This window comes from Amphiura filiformis, chromosome 16 (assembly GCF_039555335.1).
Source record: "Amphiura filiformis chromosome 16, Afil_fr2py, whole genome shotgun sequence".
Lineage (NCBI taxonomy): Eukaryota > Metazoa > Echinodermata > Ophiuroidea > Amphilepidida > Amphiuridae > Amphiura > Amphiura filiformis.
Genome location: NC_092643.1, coordinates 16,457,485 through 16,478,311, shown reverse-complemented (window position 1 = coordinate 16,478,311; position 20,827 = coordinate 16,457,485). Strand labels below are relative to the sequence as shown.

The 20,827-nt window shown below is 36.1% G+C and overlaps 1 protein-coding gene across 1 annotated transcript in view; it reads right to left on the bottom strand.

The window, feature by feature from the left end:
- Positions 1–5,943: 5,943 nt before the first annotated feature.
- The window catches only part of LOC140135642 (proline-rich transmembrane protein 1-like), a 33,680-nt gene continuing 18,796 nt past the window's right edge, over positions 5,944–20,827 (bottom strand). Inside the window, exons 3-4 of the mRNA XM_072157215.1 lie at positions 11,841–11,975; positions 5,944–7,586 (exon numbers count right to left, since the gene is read on the bottom strand). Coding sequence (XP_072013316.1) covers positions 7,404–7,586; positions 11,841–11,975 — 318 coding nt within the window. The 3' untranslated portion in view covers positions 5,944–7,403. The remainder of the gene's footprint in view (positions 7,587–11,840; positions 11,976–20,827) is intronic.

The window sequence follows — 20,827 nt, the reverse complement described above, 5'->3', positions numbered from 1 at the left end:
TACAACTCGATTGCGGGCAAGTGCCTTCCCCTGTTACGCCACATGGTAAACCATCTCATTTGCCAAGCTATAGATGCTCTCGTTCAAGCTCAGCATAATAATCAGTTTCCCAGCCTGTGGCACACATTCGAGATACTATAAATCCAGAGTTTTTCGGAACTAGAGATAGATGCCGTTGGTGGTGTCTGGAAAGATGAAGGGGCTATACCCGGCTACCTGTACATGTATAGACCCGTGACGTCACGCAGACGTCACGGGTCTATTAGATCTGTCGATTAAATGCAGTTTTTTGGCCCAGATCTATGCTGTTTTGTATATATATCAACGTTTCCAACCCTTTTGAAACCATTCTAAGGCATTCCATACGCTACAGTGTCAAAATTGTGGCTTCATCATAGATATCTCGGGTATCTCAGAGCATTACCTTGTTTTTCCATAATATGAAAGTAATTAAGGTGTTCCATCAAAAGTGTCGTCGTGTGCTGCCACCTAGCGGTGGTTCCGGGAACGTTGCATCCAGAAATGTATCCTGACCCCTTGTTATCCCCCTTTTCATTAAATCACACAGCTGCATGCACCTTAAATTGGAGCGAGTACGAAAATTCATGTTACATTAAGATCACAGATCAGCTCGCATGGACTGCCGCGCGGGATCACTGTATCGGACTTGTCAGCGGCGGCAACCTCACTAGTATTCATTCCGCAGGAGAGAATGACTTCATCGGTCTCAACCTGACAGGTGCCAATGTAAGTTAATTTTCATGCGCTTTTTCGTGCTATCAAGGGTTTCAATCCTGGGAGAACACAATCCCGATTTTCAAGTGAGGACACAATCCGGGGACACAATAATTATCAAATGTCCCCTACACATTTGGGCAACTTTTACTATAAAATCACAAGCACAATGTTGCTCGATTTCGAGCAAGCAGAATATCATAGTAAAAATATGCACCAAATGGCTTCAATTGGGACTTCATTTTGAAGGAAAAAAAGACAGCCTTATCGCTCAAGTCTGAGGTATGTTTATACTATATAACTATAACCAGTGATAGTATGAAAATGTGTACCAAATGGCCCGATCATTTGAAAAAAAAAGCAAAAACTCAAGGGTGCATTATCTTCAGACACCCACTCCGGGCACATCTCTCTCTGACACCTCTCCGGGCTCACGCACAGAAATACATTTTAAAGTCATAATATACGATTTCGATTTTAAAAAGATAATAATTTCTTTATTCTATGCCAAATATTATGAAATAATATTAGTATCAACTGTCCAGAAGGTTTTCTGTCCATTTTATAATCAACAAATAAATCAGGTAAAATGAAAGGAACCCCACCTGTATCTTGGCTGGTTAGAATGTAGAGATATTAATGGCGACTTAATGTCATGATTATTTTGCCATAAATTCAAAATTGCTCTGTTGTTCTAGAAACATACAAACACAGCATACTTGATCGATTTCAATTAAAGTATAAGTTAAAACATGTGCAAACATTACCATGATTACGATATGCCCAAAAAAATCAGATTCGAAAGAAAAAATTAACCAAATCCATGTAAAAAGTTTATACATGTTGGCTTTAAAAATATGTATTCTCTACTTTTAAGAACGGATTAACGCCCCTCGGTTGCTAACCAGAGGTCACCAATTTTCCCTCTTAGGGACCTACCATTAGATTTTATCGGGGGAGGGGCGGACTTTGCCCACTATGCCCAAAAATTGGCCTCACTGATGAGTAAAAAAAAATCCCTACCCAACTCTGTATAAATGTGTACATCAAAATTGATGAAGACAACTTCAACAAAAAAATTTGCCCCCAAAGCCAGCGGAAAAATCACTAGACTATGCCATTGTCGAATTTTGATAAAAATATGTTATTATTATTTAATCATGATGAACGCATTCCGTTGAACTCTAAATTATACTGATGTTTATTAAACATGTTAAAATTAAATTGTTCAATAGTAAAATGGTCATAAAGAATTTATATAATTAGATCAAAGTATAGAATACTTTGATTAGATGATTAGTGACAATAAAAGTTATCGATTGCCACATATTTTGCATAATTATAATGGCTCACTTCAATGCTAAACAATTCTGGTTTTGGAATCTACCAGTAAAAAATCCGACAATGTACATTGGATTTTAAGCAGAACTCCGGGACTTTGGTCTCTAAAACACACTGTCAATCATACTTGTTTATCAATCCAATTTAACCGCAAGTACTAAGCATGGTAGTACATCGACGCGCTAAATGTACGTGTACGTCCATGCACCACTGTAAAACTTTCGCGCCACCTAAAACGTGCCGCAAAGTCCATAGATTGATGTGTACGATGTAGTTAATGGTAATAGCACGTGCCCGGAGGATTTAAACAATAGCGAGATCTGGGCGACCAATCACACGCCAGATCCATTTAAAGATGCATTACATCATGGTCAATTTTAGTTAGGCCAGATATTGGCATAACTCTCCATAGAGTCCCGTGTTAAGAATCTTAACCGTAACCCAAATTAAGTAGGCCCCTTGGGAAGCTAACAATCAGAGGGAGTATGGTGACTGAAAATATCAGATGTGAAAATCTATCAATTGCACACAAATTAATACAAATCAGCGTTTTATGCTTAAATGTAATAGCCAGTGTATGAAAAATGGGCAAGTGGACTACGGAGAAGTCCATGATTTTTATTTCTTTATTTAATTAGTCTTGCATGAAATAAGTTTACATGGGAAAATATAAAAAAATAAAAGGTATGAAGGTTTTTATTTTTTGCGTCAAAAAGTGGGTAATCAGATATCAGATGTGAAAATCTATAAATTGCACACAAATTAATACAAATTGATCAGCGTTTTATGCTTAAATGTAATAGCCAGTGTATGAAAAATGGGCAAAATGGGCTAGTCTGACCCTAACTCACTAGACCCCCGATAATATCTAATGGTACATCCCATATACTATCTTGCAGGTGTGGGTTGGATTGAACGACAGGACGACAGAGGGTACATACACATGGAGTGATGATGGTTCAGTCCTTGGTTCTTACGCAAACTGGAAGGGTAACAAGGAACCAGACAATGGAAAACGTAATACAGAAGAAGATTGCGTGATGTTGAGCCGACAGGGGCAAAATGTCGGCTTGTGGAGTACTGAACAATGCTCTCTTCAGAAGGCATTCATATGCAAATATCAACTTACTTAAGGACTACTGTGTACTCTTAAAAATACATGAATTACAAAAGTGATGTAACTTCTTATACAAGTATTCATGCAAGATAATATAGATTTTGGAAAAGGATATTAGCCACGTAATCTAAATATAAACACATGTAAAAATAACAGTGGAGAAAATCATCAAATTACACTTTTCTACATTGTTTCCTATTGTTTTGGAAACTCTTTAACTGCTCATATCTTTTGAACTGGTTGTCCAAATTCAATGAGATTTCAGTTTACAATCCTATAAGAAACTGACAATTGAATATATCCGACCTCGGACTGATTATGCTTGATGACACCACAAATAGGTTTTCTCTTTACACTGTAGACGAATGTTCAGGGGTGTCTCGATGGTTGGAAAAGGAGGAGGGAGGAATTATATTAATTTCATGGTTAATTGACCGTTACATTTTGGAAGGTAGTTCAAATAACCATACACTTAGATTTTATTGAAATTTAGTCGAAGATAGAGCCGTAAAGTTGCGTACTAATGGCATTGTTTTGTTGCTCACAGTATTAGAGGAGGATGTGTAGATTCAGAATCTGTTGGATGCCAAAGAGGCACCCTTGAGTAAATTAAGTTATTGAAGCCAAATGTCACATGGAGAATTAAATTTGAAAATGCTTTGATCGTTGTTCGTTTGATCCCAAGGAACAAAATAGTCAATGGTCATGTATCTCCTGGTCGTATAGGTCAAAGGATACAATAACAATGTCATAGGTCAAATTTTCAAAATGCTCCAAACTGAAACGTCTCAAATATTTCGTCTTTACAAATGATTATGATGAATACCAAATAAACATCTCAAAAAAAGTAACTAACCCCCTTAAATAATGGCCATTATTCAAAAACAAATCTGTAAAATGCGTTGGAAGCAGAATTTATTTCTGCGTATTTTGACACCTCATTTGATACGATAGCCCAAAAAACATTTTAACACCGGACCGGTCAATTGATTGTAGTGATGTCCAGATTTGAAAGTTGCACTTACATACAAATTTTTACAAAACAAAAACACTCGGATATCATTACACAGATTTCCTTCCATTACACTGAATACAAAATCAATACAATTTACTGCAACTTTCAAGTCTTGTGTTACATTGATTTAAATGTACGCTGTGACGTCAATATTTAGTCAATTGCTACTATGAGGTGTCAAAATGTGCAGAAATAAATTCTACTTCCAACGCATTTTACAGATTTTACAATCTTGTAAGTACAATACGGAGTCTGCAGCGCTCTTTACCCCTGTGTATTTTTTTTCTCACAGTAAATTGATTTGCTTGTTCTTCAATCCTTGTATAAATTCTATTATAAATGCTTGTCATTAACACTAATAAATAAAATACAGGACAATGTACATTAAGGTCACTGAGTAAGTGGCAGTAATATGTAATAAGAAACTTTGAATAAAGTCGGCTGTCAAAAAAAAGAAGAAAAAAGAAAGAGTCGTGAGTACTCATTTAATGGATTTGTCAAGCAAAAATATTTGAATCAATTGTTGATTGCTTTTAATTCATTGTTGACAAGATCGTATTTAGATATTATGTCCTTATGTGAGTAAGTTAAAGTAGTACGAGTTTTTTAAGACGAATTTTAGAATGGTGGAAGTATTTATGATCTCATGATGTCATTAACATATAAAATGAATAATAATGGGCCTAGGATGGAGCCATGGTGTACTCCACATATTTATATCTTTATATTGAGATTTACAAGAATTGTAATACACATACTGTAGAGATTCATCAGATGTGTTATTGTTTAATTGTTAAAGATTGTTTTTACTACTCCAATTGGTTTTGTAAAAAACAATCTTTAATAGTTGTAAATACACATACTGTTTTCTATAATGTAAGTAATCTTTAAGGGGGTACTACACCCCTGCCCAATTTTGTGCCTATTTTTGCATTTTTCTCCAAAATTATAGCGCATTGGTGACAAGTAAGATATGTATATTATAGGGGCAAGGACTACAACTACTGCACTGGAAATTTTATTTCAGCACAGACAACAGTTGTGGAGTTACAGTCAAAAATGAGGGAAAACCAATATTTGATCAATAAATCAATAACTACTAGCCTTGAGTTGTTGAATTTTCAGTGCAGTAATTGTAGTCCTTGCCCCTATAATATACATATCTTACTTGTCACTAATGCGCTATAATTTTTTAGAAAAATGCAAAAATAGGCACAAAATTGGCCAGGGGTGTAGTACCCCCTTAAAGCATTTTCAAACGTCTCCTCTAAATCCATAGCTATCCATAATATTCCAACTTTATGTAATAAAATGTTGTGGTCGACAGTGTTAAAGGTTTTGACAAGTTTCGCATAGGAGCTGCTTCCAACTGCGTGTACGCCATATCAATACACGATGTTATTGGTCTTTTTGCAAGCAGAACAAAGTGTATCTTTTATTGAAGACCGAATTAAAAAAAGGACTAGTTTGCGTCTGGCGCCAGGGCAAAGGAGCAGCGTAAATGTTTACTAACCTGCGCAGTACGGCATTTTTGGTCAGGTTGACAGGACGTCATACGCTAACTAGTCTTTTCAATACGGTCTTCAATTATATCACAATTTATACAGAGGTACCACTCCCGATTCCAGAATTTTAATGATTTATTCAGGGTGTGGTATATGGATGATGCTTGATTGCTGATACACAACATAAACACAGAGAACAGAAAACATGGAGCAAAACGACAAACGGAATTGAATTATAATCACGAAACATTTAAATAACACGATTTATTCATCAAATAATGAACCTATCGTACTACCGATATATGAAGTCATGTCTCTAAATATAAAGTAACATAGAAAAGGTACGTGCTAAACTGCTAACTAAACGAGCTCCAAATCATAAGTGACATCCACTAGCTGACAGGATTGAGACCTCTCCTCACGTGAACATGCTCAAATGCTAGCTGAACAGCACCAACCAATAGGAGAGTGGCGACGGTGCCGGCGACGGATCCGTCCCCGCGGAGACTAGATGCGTCGCCAGGTCCCCGTCTCTATCCTGCTGGTGCGTCTCCCTTCCGCCGTATTATTTTACGAACCACAGAAGGAGACGCAACTGAGCAGTCATGAGAGGGGAACGCAAAGGAAAATTAAGACAGTTAACTAGCGCTATAATTTGGTAACCAGAATACATCAAAACAGAAAGAAAAGCAGGGATAATTTGGTTTCTACAACTAGAAAATTACCAAAAGTACGCCGAATCAGGATATGCGCCCTGTGTAGCACTGTAAGGGGGCTATCATTTTCTTCGGAAGGGGGGTCCCAAAAAGTCGGCGTCAATAAAATTGCGACCCCCCCACTATTTCGGCAACGAAAATTGTATGACCCCCTCCCCTCACCACCACCACCACCACCACCGATACACCTTACCCTGTATTGATAGTCCCCTAAATAAGAGGTCCGGATCGCGTCGCAAGCTGTCAATCATTCGTCCAGGTCAACATGTAAGTCCAGGTCACTGGCGATGCAGAGTTGCCGGAATTGCATCGCCAAAGTCAAGCTTATTTACCATACAAAGATAAGAAACACTAAAACCAGAAATAATAGGAAGACACCCGCAGGCCAGGGCATTTCAATACAGTACTAGTATAAATAAAATTTAGCTCAATCATAATCCTTTAGTTGGACCTATCTGTCATAATTATTAGAATAAGGCAAAAGACAGAAATTGAGAGTGATATTTTATACACGTGGTTTTGAATGCTTAGACTTGTGCTAAGTTGTTGTCAGGAAAACATGCAAAATAATTAAGAGTTTGGGGCTTTTTTTTTCAAAAAATTAACAAATATGAAATTTTCACTTTTATTTCCCGTTAAGTAGGTCTAAAATATTAACCTGTTTTACCAAATGAAACATTCCAATCCTAATCCTTTAGTTGAACCTAATTTAACAATAAAGGTGAAATTCTATATTTGGCAATGTTTTGAGGTAGAAGCAATTTTGCATGTTTTATGCAATCTCAGTTCAAAATACTTGGCACAAGTATAATTATAAGCATTCCGAATCTCGAGTATAGGCTAAGATGTTACTATTTTATGTAAATTTTAATAATTAGTAATAAAATAGAATAGAAAATGTGTTTGCAGAATGCAAGCACTCTAAATATTGCCAAATTAATCAATATTATTATTTGAGTTAAGTTTTATTTTATCTAAGTTCTATCCGAATATGCAAAAGCAAAAGAAAACCCGACTACAGCATATATGATTAAGAGTACGATTCCAATAACTTGAAAAACGATTCCAGTGACCAAACCGGCGATAGACCAACATTTCGCAGACCTGGAGGCTTCCACGGCACCTGCCACATCACCAGATGCGAACCTACTGCGAACCTGTAATATGTAATGAGAAAATAATTTTCATCATCATCATCATCATCATCATCATCATCATCATCATCATCATCATCATTATCATCGTTGTCGTCGTCATTATTGTCACCATTGTCGTCGTCGTCATTATTGCCATTATCATCATCATCATCATCATCATCATCATTATCATCGTCGTCGTCGTCGTCATTATTGTCATCATCTCACCATTATCAACATCATCACCATTATCATCATGATTATCATCATGATCATCATCATCATCATCATGATCATCATCTCATCGATGGGGAGGGGTTTCCTCGAACAAAGTACGGGGGATATGCCACGCACTCTTGAATTCTGGCTTGCTATATTATAGAATTATTAATAATTAAAGACACCCAAAACTCCTACAGGATCATATAGGGCACAAAAATTCAACATGCTCCAAATTCACTAAAAACATATCACATTATTCGTCTGGGCCTGAGGATCACAAAAATGCAACATAATGTGCGCGTAGGACATGTAGTAACCAAGTTATAAGGCTCAACATCAACAAGCCAATAATATTTTCATGTTGTACAGGGGTACAAATTAAAGTTGCTGCGATTTTTGTAAAAATGGAGGCAAAGGAGATTCAGGAAGAAAATAGTTTTTCTATCCGCAATATAAAGTTCAGAAGATAAATGATAAATAAATACAAATGCCATTGAATCCTATATATCTTTTAACTCTTTGCTGTGTAACATGCTAACTAGACATCGCAGATGACGCAAACAATTCTTTTTCTGAAACCTTTAAGCTAGGCGAACAATTTGCCTCCCATGTTCCTTAACCATGCACTCATAGAAATGACTTGTTCGCCTTGTTGGCGCAAGTCAAAAGGAGTAAGTTTGGACAACTCAAAAATAGTGTAAAAGTTGCCAAAACAAAATTCATTTTAGTTATCCGAACTTAAAAAACGCTGAAAAAGCTCAAAAAGTTCCGTCAACTAATCAACTTTGTTGGCATTACTTAAAAAGTTGATGTAAGTCGTTGCGTCAACTTTTAAGTAATGCCAACTTCTGAATTCAAGTTCAGGGAACTTAGAAAATAAACAAGGTTCAAAGAACCAATTAGTTGAGTTATTGTAACTTGTTACGTGCTTGCCGGCTTTTCTCTTAGTAAAACTATAAAATGTTATAGTTTTTCTTTAGTCTTAGACATCAAAAATCACACCATCAAGCGAAGATTTTACAATAATTCTTAGAGTCCTTTATTCATGTCTCCATCCTCCTCTCCTCTTCCCGAATTCCATAGTTTTACGACATCACGGTCGGACATTATTGAAGAGGCGTGTTTGTTACTTTGCCGTCACATTCAAAGTGAATTCCAATAATAAAATACATTCGCAATCATGGCGCTACGCAAATCTGCGGACATAGCGCGCCGCACCGCGTAGGCCTACTAGTATTTATTTTTGTAATCAGTGCAAAATGTTGTATACTATAGCACCAGAAAATTATGCTAACCTAGGCTAGCTTCATTTTCTGAGTTGTAACAACTCAATAAAGTAAGTGCAAATGAGTGCGACCAACATAATGATATCGAGTCAGCGTTACTCAAAATTGTACGCGTTGGCATTGTACGCGTTGACGCAACGACTTACATCAACTTACTGAGTAATGCCAACGAACAATTTCTATGAGTGTGTTAATAGAATGAGGATGTGTACTCTCAGACATGCATGTAGTAAAAGTGCAATAACTTTGTAATTATTCGCGCAAGGCATATAAAAGTATACATTTTTATGAAGGCAAGACATCAATACATCTTAATAGAAATACAGATTTGCGGTAAAAACAACAATTATGAAGAAAATCACAAAAAGGTGAGTTTTTGGCAATATTTGTTAGGTACATCATAACAAAAAAACACTCTTTCCAAAATATTTTATTTTGTTTTTAGCTCAATCTTGAGGCTCCATTCCAAAAAACGCTATTTTTATTTTTTTGATATTAGCCTTATTTTTTGAGATATTGACCATATAAGGCATCAAATTGAACTTTTTAAAATTCACAAACGCCTATTTGCACAAAATGATGCCTAAAATCGGAAATAGACCAAAATATTTAAAAAAATGAGAAAACCGTTTCTTGAGTCGATCATGCTTTTTACGATGATCATATTTGCTTACCTATAGATGCTGTATTTATTGAGTTATCGTGTACCTAAATCGTCATTTTTCCGAGAAAATGAACATTGAAATAATGGCCGTTGAAGTTTAAAGTGGTCACATATTGCACTTTCATCGAATCTCGCAGGAGAATGCGGCAGTTTTTATTTTTTTACCTTACATTACATAAACATCGGGTAAATCCACGGCCCCTTGAGAAGTTTGAGCAAAATCCATTCATAACTTGATATTTAAATCGGGGGAAAGAACTTGAAAAAACCCACATTTTATCAGCTAAAACGGAGCCATTTGGTTTTTGTGCGTCCGTGGTGTTTCAATAAGATGCGCCGCGCATGAAGATAAGCGTCGCGTATGCGTAGCATATTTGTGCGTTAACAAATTGTGCGATACGCAACGCGATACGTTGTTGCGCGCGTGTACCTTGCTGGTACAACAAAGATTTTCTTTCCTTTTCAATTTCAAACACGAGTGGAATAGTGAAATAAAATCCTTAAAATATTGCAGTTGGAGTTTACAAATCTGGATTTTCATTCCTTGTATTTATAAAAAAACATAACAAAGTACAAACATATCAAAAAAACTCAATTTTGCGGAAGAAACAATGTCTAGAGTACACAGCTGCCTTAACGTCTTAGCTATAAGTCGCACTCGCTATATAACATTGCTGGGATTCTTGAGCATAGACAAAAATTTGAAAGGGTTATTGGAATGAAATGAATTTTTGCCCCAAATACGATCCTATGGGTCATTTGGGGGCTTTTTGAGGGTCACGGTCTCATAATACTGCTTGGCAGACAACAGATTCGAGTTCCGCATACCCAATATAAGAAAAAATAAGCTGGTTTCCAACTTTACGCAAATTTGCCGGTTGTAACGCGATCCAAAATAGAACCAGTCTATGTGATATGAGTTGGAGTATGCATTTCAAAAAGGGGCTACGAAGTAGACTAATCATCGTCTCAAATATGTGATGCGATCAAGCAAAATCACTCGGAACTCGGAAATATTAAATTTTTAGTGTCTTATAGGATAGTAAAAAGCATTTACAAAGCTGGATTTGGCAGAAAATCCCATTGAAATTGAACAACCAGTTCCAAAGATATGAGTAATTAAAGAGTTTCCAAAACAAGAGGAAACAAAAGGAAATGTTTTCTTTGTTTGGCTTTATCTCAAAATCAATATTTCCGAGTTCCGACTGATTTTGCTTGATCGCATCACATACAGCCTGTCTCCAAAAGTGTGCAAGTGAAAAGCGCCCTCTCTGGCAATTAGAAAATACCTTTGTGACATAATGCTTACATCAACGTCAAGGGCGTAGTCTTAGCTCTCAAATGCCGTTTGTTCTGTTCAATATGCTTGTTTTAATCTCGAGATATGTTTAGTTAAAGACGAAAGGGTAAGATCACAATTGTGCCACTTTTACTAGGGAAGATGGCTTTACATGTAACAGTGATAGCATCAAGTTTATAAAGAGTTCCTTCGTGAAATCAAAAGAATGCATCAATTACACAATACAAAATGTTTTGACTGTTTTATCATGATGCAGGAATGATGATTCACTTAAAAGAGATTAAAAGATAAATAAATATTTCACATTCTGCTGTAAAAATTAAATACATGTGCATGTCTCTTAGTCACTTAAGACATGTTAAAAGACAAACGAATATTGCGCACTTATACATGTTATAGGTTAATGAACGCGTATTACTTGTTGGGAGAGATATTAGACAAAATAATACACGCGTGCTGATGTTGATGCGTCTAATGCATGCGCCACGAAAGAAGGAGTGCATTAGACGCATCAACATCAGCAATCATTGATTTACATGAACAGCTCTCTTCCCTAGTAAAAGTGGCACAATTGTGATTTTACCCTTTCGTTGTTAAATAAACATATCTCGAAATTGGAACAAGCAAATTGAACAGCACAAACGGCATTTGAGAGCTAAGACTGCGCCCGTGACGTTGATGTAAGCATTATGTCACAACGGTTTCTCTAATTGCCATAGAGGGCGCTTTTTACTTGCACAATTTTTTTTGAGACAGGCTGTATATCTTATAAAAGATAGTTCTAAACTTCAAAATGAACTTACATTCATTGCCTGGACAATCCCCACAATTCCAAACGGTAGACAGCAACAAATCGTTACAAAAATCGCAAAGGCTAGGCGATCGTTGGGTGGAGTAGATTGCGGTGCCCTCACAATTGTATTTTGGGTAGGAGCATTCTGAAAAACATTTCAAACATCTATCATCAGTTTGGTGAATTTGTAACGTTAAAAACTTACGGTCTACATTTATTTCGGGAAGAGGTTTTTTGCGATGCGATGAATAGGGTTGTTTGTTAACGTTAAGGTTATTAATCATTTTAAACTGTTGTGATTTGGTAGTTCACAGCATCTTACGAATGATAGTGAGCTTTGGCAAAAATTGCATTGCTCAATTTATAGCTAACATGTAGAAGAATTAAAATATCACAGATATACTTTTATAGGTGCTGCGGTTCTTGAGTTACGTTGTGAAGATGGCTGAAACAACAACACTTTTGTAAAACATACATCACTAATTAAAAATAATAAATTAAGCAAGTTTGCAGAGTATACGATTTGTAGAATGATCTTTTGCAAAACATCAAGGTGTTAATTTTCAATAATATATTGATCTAGATAATGAAAATGGATTTTTAGGCTGCTTCGACCAACAATACCTCGTCTACCCTTAAGGGAGTCAAATTTATACTACATCGCTAAGCGATGGTAATTTGTTTTCAACCAATTAGGTAGAGCACTGTTTTGTTGCGTTGGGAAAAGCGCGCTACCTCATTGGTCGAATACCAATCGCTCGTCGCTCAGCGATGGAGTAAATTCAGCTTAAAGTTATTTCATAACCTCATGAATATGGCTATGCGTGTGATACAATCATATTTTATTATTTGTAAAAACGCAAACGCAAATCTCGGTTATTAATATCTCGCAATTGACCGCAAAATGCATAATTGTTCGAAAGTAAATATTAGTAACCTCCACGTGCGCCGTATTGTGCGTCGAACAAACTGCGTGCGAGCTGGCTGCCGTATTTGGATTGCGCGCTGCCATATTTGCACATATTTGTTATTGGTCGTCCTGTTTTAGGCTGGTCGATTTTTGGAAAGGGAAGATGTAAAAATTATTTATTTTTACAAACTTTTGAGGAAAATTTTATGTTATTTTGTAAAGTGAAGAGATAAAAGTGATAGGGAAGCCAGGCTATTGAAAATTTTGGCCCGTGGTAAAGATTATTCACAAAGCTGAAAATCATCTATATTATTCCTTAGAGTCTGAATTTTAATATCTATTATGTTGCCAAGTCTGTATTCCGTGCTTTCTATTCCGTTTCCATGGCAACGGTCACGCTATTTAAGGATTTTTTTAATTTTTACCTAAAATTTTGCATATTTTAACAAGTTATTTCTTGAAAACTAAATGGAGTAGAAACTTTATATTTGATGTACAGAACACATGTCACAAGGATATTTGAAATATGTAAACAAAATCTTCGCTAAAGTCAATACATTTAATTTTTGGGTAAAAATGCCATTTTTTGGTGATTTTTGTTCAGTTTTGACCAAATGTCATTTTTACATGGGTATTTTTTTTTTTTTTTTTAATGACTTATGCATCATGGAAAGTGTATCAATTTACTCAGATGGATATTTGAATCAAAAAAGTCAATCATAACATTTTTCTGTGACCTGTGGTTTTTGACTTATGAAATCTTGGAATTCATAAATTCCAATTCCTTCAAACCCTTGTAGGTTAACATGTACAACGGGATTTACAATGTTGTTGATATATTATCTCATGACAATTCTAAATGATATCTTGTTGTATCTACATTGATCCATGTTTGTGATATACAATAATGCTCTCGATAGCAATCCATGTTCAGTTGGTTACAAAATGATTCTTTGTTGTATGTACAAGTTCATGTATTTATGTGCTTCGTATTTTTATTCCATGTTGGTTTCATTAAAGGTAGATATATCTATGTTAAGTCTAGAAATGATGTTTGTAGACATATATTATGCTCCTGATATGATTACATAACGGTTCCAAATGACTCTAAAGATGCAATTGTAAACTCTTAAACATTGTTAAATTGTTTTTTCATGTATGCTTGTATACAATTCATGTATGTCCTCAATATACAGATTTTATGAATCTAGTACGTTTATTCTATAAATTGGTCATGTTCAAAGTCTAATACTGCATTATTCAACATCGATATGATGTGTCTTAATTCGCAAATTGTTTTTGATAAATATGTTCTTTATAAATATGTTCTTTATAATATTGGCATGCAAGCTTAGTAATATCTAAGTGAAACCCTAATATTTTGCTGTGTTTACAGCATAACTAGGTTATTGCTTTATATATTTTGTTACTTTATTTGTTTGTTGTTTTATTTATTTTATGTCTTGTTTATGTGCTATATGCTCCCATCTTGTAAAAAGAAATCATAGAAAGTTAATTTGCAATTTATGTAAGAAATGTGTTCACAAATGTTACAGTGACCTATCTGCAAAGGAATTCAGAAGCAATGACTATACAAAATATTGGCACTGCTCCAGCTGTAATGAAAAGTTGACACTGCCTTTTAATCATTTTACTGACGAACGCGAATTCCAACTTGAATTGTATAGGTGTTTTGAGGACATGTCGGCTGATACTGAGTATATGAAATCCCATTTCGATAACATGAAATACAATCCTTTTGATAATGATGATGCATTTGAAGCAAATGAATGTAATAGTAACACACAATATTTTTCCACAGACAACCTAAAAGAAACAGCCGGTATAAAAACAGCAATTTATCATTACTTTGTAGCAATGTAAGAAGTCTGACTAAAAACTTCGATACATTAAAGGAATTACTCTCAGAAATTGATGTCAACTTTCAAATCATTGGACTGGTTGAAACATGGTTGAAAGAAAAGCCTCATGATTACTATCATCTAAGAGGATATAACCTCGAATTGTGTAATAGAAATGACAAGAGAGGCGGTGGTGTTTCTATGTATGTTGATGAGAATATTGCTTATAATGTTAGACATGATATTAATGATCTAAATCAGCTGAAGTATACTGAATCGTTGTTTATAGAAATTGAAAAAAATAATTCGCAAAACATTGTAATTGCGAAGACATCTACATACACGATAACTGTAGTAGTAGCAGAATTTTGAGCCCAGTAACTTTACCGATATTGACTGAACCTGTTACATATTCTACTATTCCTGAAATAACACGCCCTACAGATGCATGTATTACTTACACGAGAACTGATCTTTTGCTTTTCAATCATGGCAAAAACCTTCCTGATTTGTCTCCAGAAGTTATGGCCAATTTGCACGATCTCGGTATACAGAAACGTTACCGTGGTCGCCGTGGTGGCCGACATATACACAGGAGCATTCCTGTCAGAATTACTGAACATGTTTCACAATCAGTTTTTGATTACCATGATGAGTACGTACAACCATCTGTTGACTTTCGTCCTAGAACTTTGATCAGTATTCCTTTGATCGATAGCCATGCCAGCAGAGAACAAAACAGAACAGTTACCAATAGCAAGTCCTCACGACACAGTTTGCCCACAGTTTGCCCACAATTTTTATGACCAATGCCCAGTCGCTTGGCAATAAATTTGATGAAACTGCTGTAATTTTTGATCAAAATCAGGTGGATATAGCTGTGATAACTGAATCTTGGTTTTCTAACAACATCCCCGAACATCAGTTGAACTTTGGTGGTTACACAATGTTTTCAAAACACCGTGAACATCAGCGCGGGGAGGTGTAATTTACGTAAAGGAGAACATTCCATCATCTCCCATTACAGACATCATTGTTCCTGACCAACTCGAATGCAGGTGGGTGAAAGTTCGTCCGAACAGACTTCCGCGTGGTGTGTCAGCTGTGGCAATTTGCGCCGTTTATATAGTTACAGACTCGCCGTACCAGGAACTTTTAACTGAACATTTATTACAAAGTGTTGATTTCTTACGTTCTAAATACCCGGAAATAGGGATTGTTATAACAGGTGATTTTAATCGTATGAATATCGCGCCCATTACAAGAGGTAATGACCTGTTTCAGTTAATTGACTTTCCTACACGGGGTAAAGCAACGCTTGACTTTATCATCACAAACAGTAAATTACAAGAGTATTATAATAAACCTCAACCTATTTCACCTCTAGGTTTTAGTGACCACAGCTGTGTTTTGTGGAAACCAATTGTAAATGTAAGAACTAAAAACAGTGCTAAATATTATGTTGGTCGCCCAATTATACAGATTCTGGAATTGAAGTCCTTGGTAGTTGGTTACAAAATCAGGACTGGCATGATGTTTTGAATTGTATTGGTACACAGAACAAGGTTGATTTATTTTACTCCATGCTTGAATCTGTCACTAATGTGTGTTTTCCAATCAAAAGGAAGAAGGTTCATTGTAATGATAAGCCCTGGATTACTACTCATATTAAAAATCTCATCATAGCTCGTCAAAAAGCTTTTGAATCTGATGTACATGAGTGGCGTAGATTACGCAATGCTGTAAAAAGAGAGGTAATTAAAGCAAAAAAATCATATCATGCTGATAGAATTAGAGTTCTTCAGGAAACCAACCCTCGTAAGTGGCATCAGCAGATTAGAGTTATTACAAACAACACTAAATCTGAACTCAGATTAAATATCCCAGGCATAAAAGAGGATGACTGTGCAGGTAAAGCAAACGCTGTTAATAACTTGTTTGCCAACGTGTCAGCTCACATTGAGCCACTTGATAGAAAAAAGCTCACGCCTTTTTTACCTGCTAAATCAGAAATCTGTCAATTATATCCCTGGGAGGTTTACTCTGAACTTCAAAAGGTTAATCCTTCAAAAGCTGGAGGTCCAGATGGTATAAAACCCCAGCTAGTCAAAGAGTTTGCTTATGAACTCAGCATCCCACTCACAGACATTCTCAATAGCTCTTTTAGAGAGGGAATTGTGCCCAATCAGTGGAAAAAAGCTATTATTGTTCCAATTCCAAAAACAAATCCCCCTAGTATTGACAAGTTAAGACCTGTGTCTTTAACATCCATCTTCTCTAAAGTTGCTGAAGGCTTTATCACCAAATGGATTTTAGATGATATTGAATGTTTGATAGATGTCCGTCAATTTGGCAACGTCCCAGGGGTTTCCACTAGTCACTATTTACTCAATCTCATTCATTTCCTTAACCTGGGTGCTGAAAAATCACAAAACGTGGGTACGGTAGTGCTTACAGATTTCTCCAAAGCTTTTGACCTGATCAACCACACCCTCCTCATTGAGAAGATGATCAACATTGGTGTGCGGAGATCCATCATACCCTGGATTTGTGATTTTTTACACAACAGGCAACAGTGTGTTAAGTTAAATGATACCCTCTCTGAATATGTTTTTGTTAACGGCGGGGTACCTCAAGGTACAAAACTGGGCCCGCTGGGTTTTCAGATTTTAATTAATGATGCCGCATCTGATGCAAAAACTGAGTATTGGAAGTATGTCGATGATATGACTTTTGCAGAAAACCGTAATGTAAAGCAAAAAGGTGGCTTACAGGATGACCTAACCAAATTTGAGGATTGGTCTGAGACTAATGGTCTGAAACTCAACCCTTCAAAATGTCAGGCTCTTCAGATTAATTTTGGCAAATCTGAACCTCTTTTCTCTGAGCTCACTATTGGCAATGAACCCCTTTCTGTCGTTAATAAAGCTAAAATTCTTGGCTTATGGGTGCAAAATGACCTTAAATGGGATGCCCAGATCAATAATATGCTTGTGGCAGCCAATAGGAGGCTCTTTATGCTCCGTTCTTAAAAAAATTTGGCTTTGACAAAAAGGAGCTCACTGTAGTTCTCAAGAGTTATCTCAGACCTGTCCTTGAATATTCTGCTGCAGTCTGGCATTCAGGTATTACTGTTAAACAAAGAAATGAATTAGAAAGAATTCAAAGAAGGGCATGTAAAACCATTTTAGGCCCTGATTACACCACCTATAATGATGCTTTGTTATCGTGTAACCTTGAACCCCTTGATACTAGGAGAACAAATCAGTGTTTGAAATTTGCCATTGGTCTCCCAGATAATATCAGATGTAAACACCTGCTGCCACCAACCCGTATTCAATCGCATGGCAGGAACCTCCGTAATGCAAATTCTGTTTCCCAATTTAAAATCAGAACATCTCGTTTTCGTAACAGCCCAGTGCCCTATTTTATCAATCTTTTGAACAATCAAGGTAAATGTAACTAGTGGCTCATCATGTACTCACTTTGTGTTGTAATATTAATTTTACTCATTGTATGCTTTTGTTGATGTTTGATGTGCAATAATACATGTATTGGGGCTTTGGTTGGGATTGAGAAGTGTATGAAAGATGTCTGATTTAGTATGTGTGAGTAAAGGGTCTTGTGACTTGAGTGGTGTTAGGTGTACATGGTAAGTGAGAGAATGCAAATGAGTTTGTGAATCCATATTTTGTTTGTGTTGGCTGTATGGAGTTATGTGTGCATGGTGTAATTAAGTGCTGGCAAGTTTGTGAATGGTGTGCTATACATGTGAGTTTGTTGTTAGTGGCGTGCCTGTGTGTGAAGTTAATGTGTATGTGTGAGCAGGGTATAGGTGAATGAGGTTTAATTGCTGTGGACATTGATTATTTTGCAATTTTGATATTTATTATATTGTGCAATATTATTATATCTTTTTTCTTAATTAATGCTATTTTGTTCATTTATGTGTAATAATTTGGTTGCAACTTTTTGATGTTTTAATATTTTTATATTGTAAAAAATGGCAGCAATTTGGCCGGTGGGCCACGATGTTATTTTTAATAAAATTGAATTGAATTGAATTGTATATAGACCACCTGACCAAACTATTGATGAATTTAATAAATATATTGATGCTGTATTATGTAAAATAACAGGTCAGGAAAATAAGCTCCTATTTATGCTTACTTGCTTACTTGCTTAAGATGAGTGGTGTCCTCGAACTACAACAGCACGCCAAACCCTTCTGTCCTGCATGGCCGTTCCCACATCCATAACATCCAGTCCAGTGTCCTGTTTCAATACATCCACGTATGTTAGAGGGGGTCTGCCAGGTTTTCTGTTTCCATGTTTTGGTGTCCAATGGATCAGCTTGGCTACAGGCTCATTTTTGCTTCTGTATGCATGTCCAGCGAAACGTGTCCTCCTCTCTCTGATCTTCTGTGAAAGTTTCGGTAGGTCCCCATACAGCTCTTTGTTTGTGATGTGCTGCTTCCAATTGATGTTGTAAACTGCTCTAAGCATTCTTGTGTAGCAACCATCAAGTTCTTTACATAATCTGGGAGACATGGTCCATGCTTTATAATGGGTGATTTTAATATAAACCTACTCAATGATGATGTTCATAAACCAACTGGTGAATTTGTAGATGTTATAACATCATATTCTCTATACACTAGTATACATACTGCAGTTACTGTCCGTTTTCCTATACACAATACACAGTGCTCTCACCATTGAGCTGTGACCTCTACAAATCGTGCCACGTTAAAAGGATAGGCATTTGCCTAGTTAACGTCAATGTGTGAAAAATAACCGGCCAATATTAAAAGTACTCTCAAAAACTTCTAGCAAATATATTTCTCTAACATGACCTAAAATTACAGCTAGGTTAGATGTTCAGAAATATTCGTACTTTGGTAAAACAGTGAGTGAGGGCAAGGCATAGCTAGCCAAATCCCGTGTTAATTGAATGGAGATTTGACCGAAAATTTTGGTAAACGGACCGCTCACTTCTGAAGAATGCCACACGAAAACAGTACAAGCTACATTTAAAGTACTCTCTGTTCGATCATCATGATGAGTTTTTTAAATAGTATGCCGAAATTTGGTACTGTAGGTAATTGACAAAGGGTCGTACTTCGCTGATGAGTAAGTGACAGTGAACATGAAAATCAGGGCCCATAACCCAAGTTAGTAGCTAGTTAGTGGAGGCCGTCACGGGACTGATTATTGATTATTGATTATTAATAGATACGCACGATTTAGGGCAAGAAAAAAAACCGGGACACTTTTGGAGACATCATCATCATCATCATCATCATCATCATCATCATCATCATCATCATCATCATCATCGACATCATCATCATCATCACTTTCTACATTTTTTCTAAACAACATAGGGCCTACCGTTTTAATAAGATTTTTTCTTGAAATGCATGTAACTATAATTATTGTTTAGAGCGTGATGAAATAAAACATCACGATTTTCATCACAAAACAAATATAATGCATAAGAAATCGTTTGTTTTAGAGCGTGATGATGAAATAAAACATCACGGTTTTCATCACGAAACAAAGTAATACATAAGAAATCGTTTGTTTTAAAGCGTGATGAAATAAAACATCACGATTTTCATCACAAAACAAAGTAATAGGCCTACAAAAGAAATACATTTTTCGAGAGTGATTAAATAAAACATCACGATTTTCATCACGGAACAAAGTAATACATAAGACATCGTTTGTTTGATTGCAATCAACCGCGACAGTTCGTCTCACACACATAACAATGCACTGCGATCAAATAGGTTGATGACAACATTTGATTGAATGGACTGCACTGCGCCATGATTACGTGCACCGGTTCAAATCCTTTGTTTGGAGCCAATCAATAATTTCACGTACAGCCTCTATGCAAATTAGAGTTTACACACGCTGCAGCTGGGGTAATCGACCGAAGCTGGTTGCCGTTAGTGATCGAATGCATGAGCTTATTGCTATATTGAATCGATTTACTGGATTAATTTCCTGTTAACTGGGTTTAATGCCACAAAGGTCGAATCGGGCTTGCCATGGACCATAAGTGCATCATGAACTAAACCGACTCGGATAACTAGAAAATCAGCAACTCTGATTGATAACTTTTTACCAACAATTATGCAAATCAAACATCTGGCATTATTCTAACTGATATAAGTGACCATCTTCCTATATTTGTGTCTACAAACCTAAGTGTTT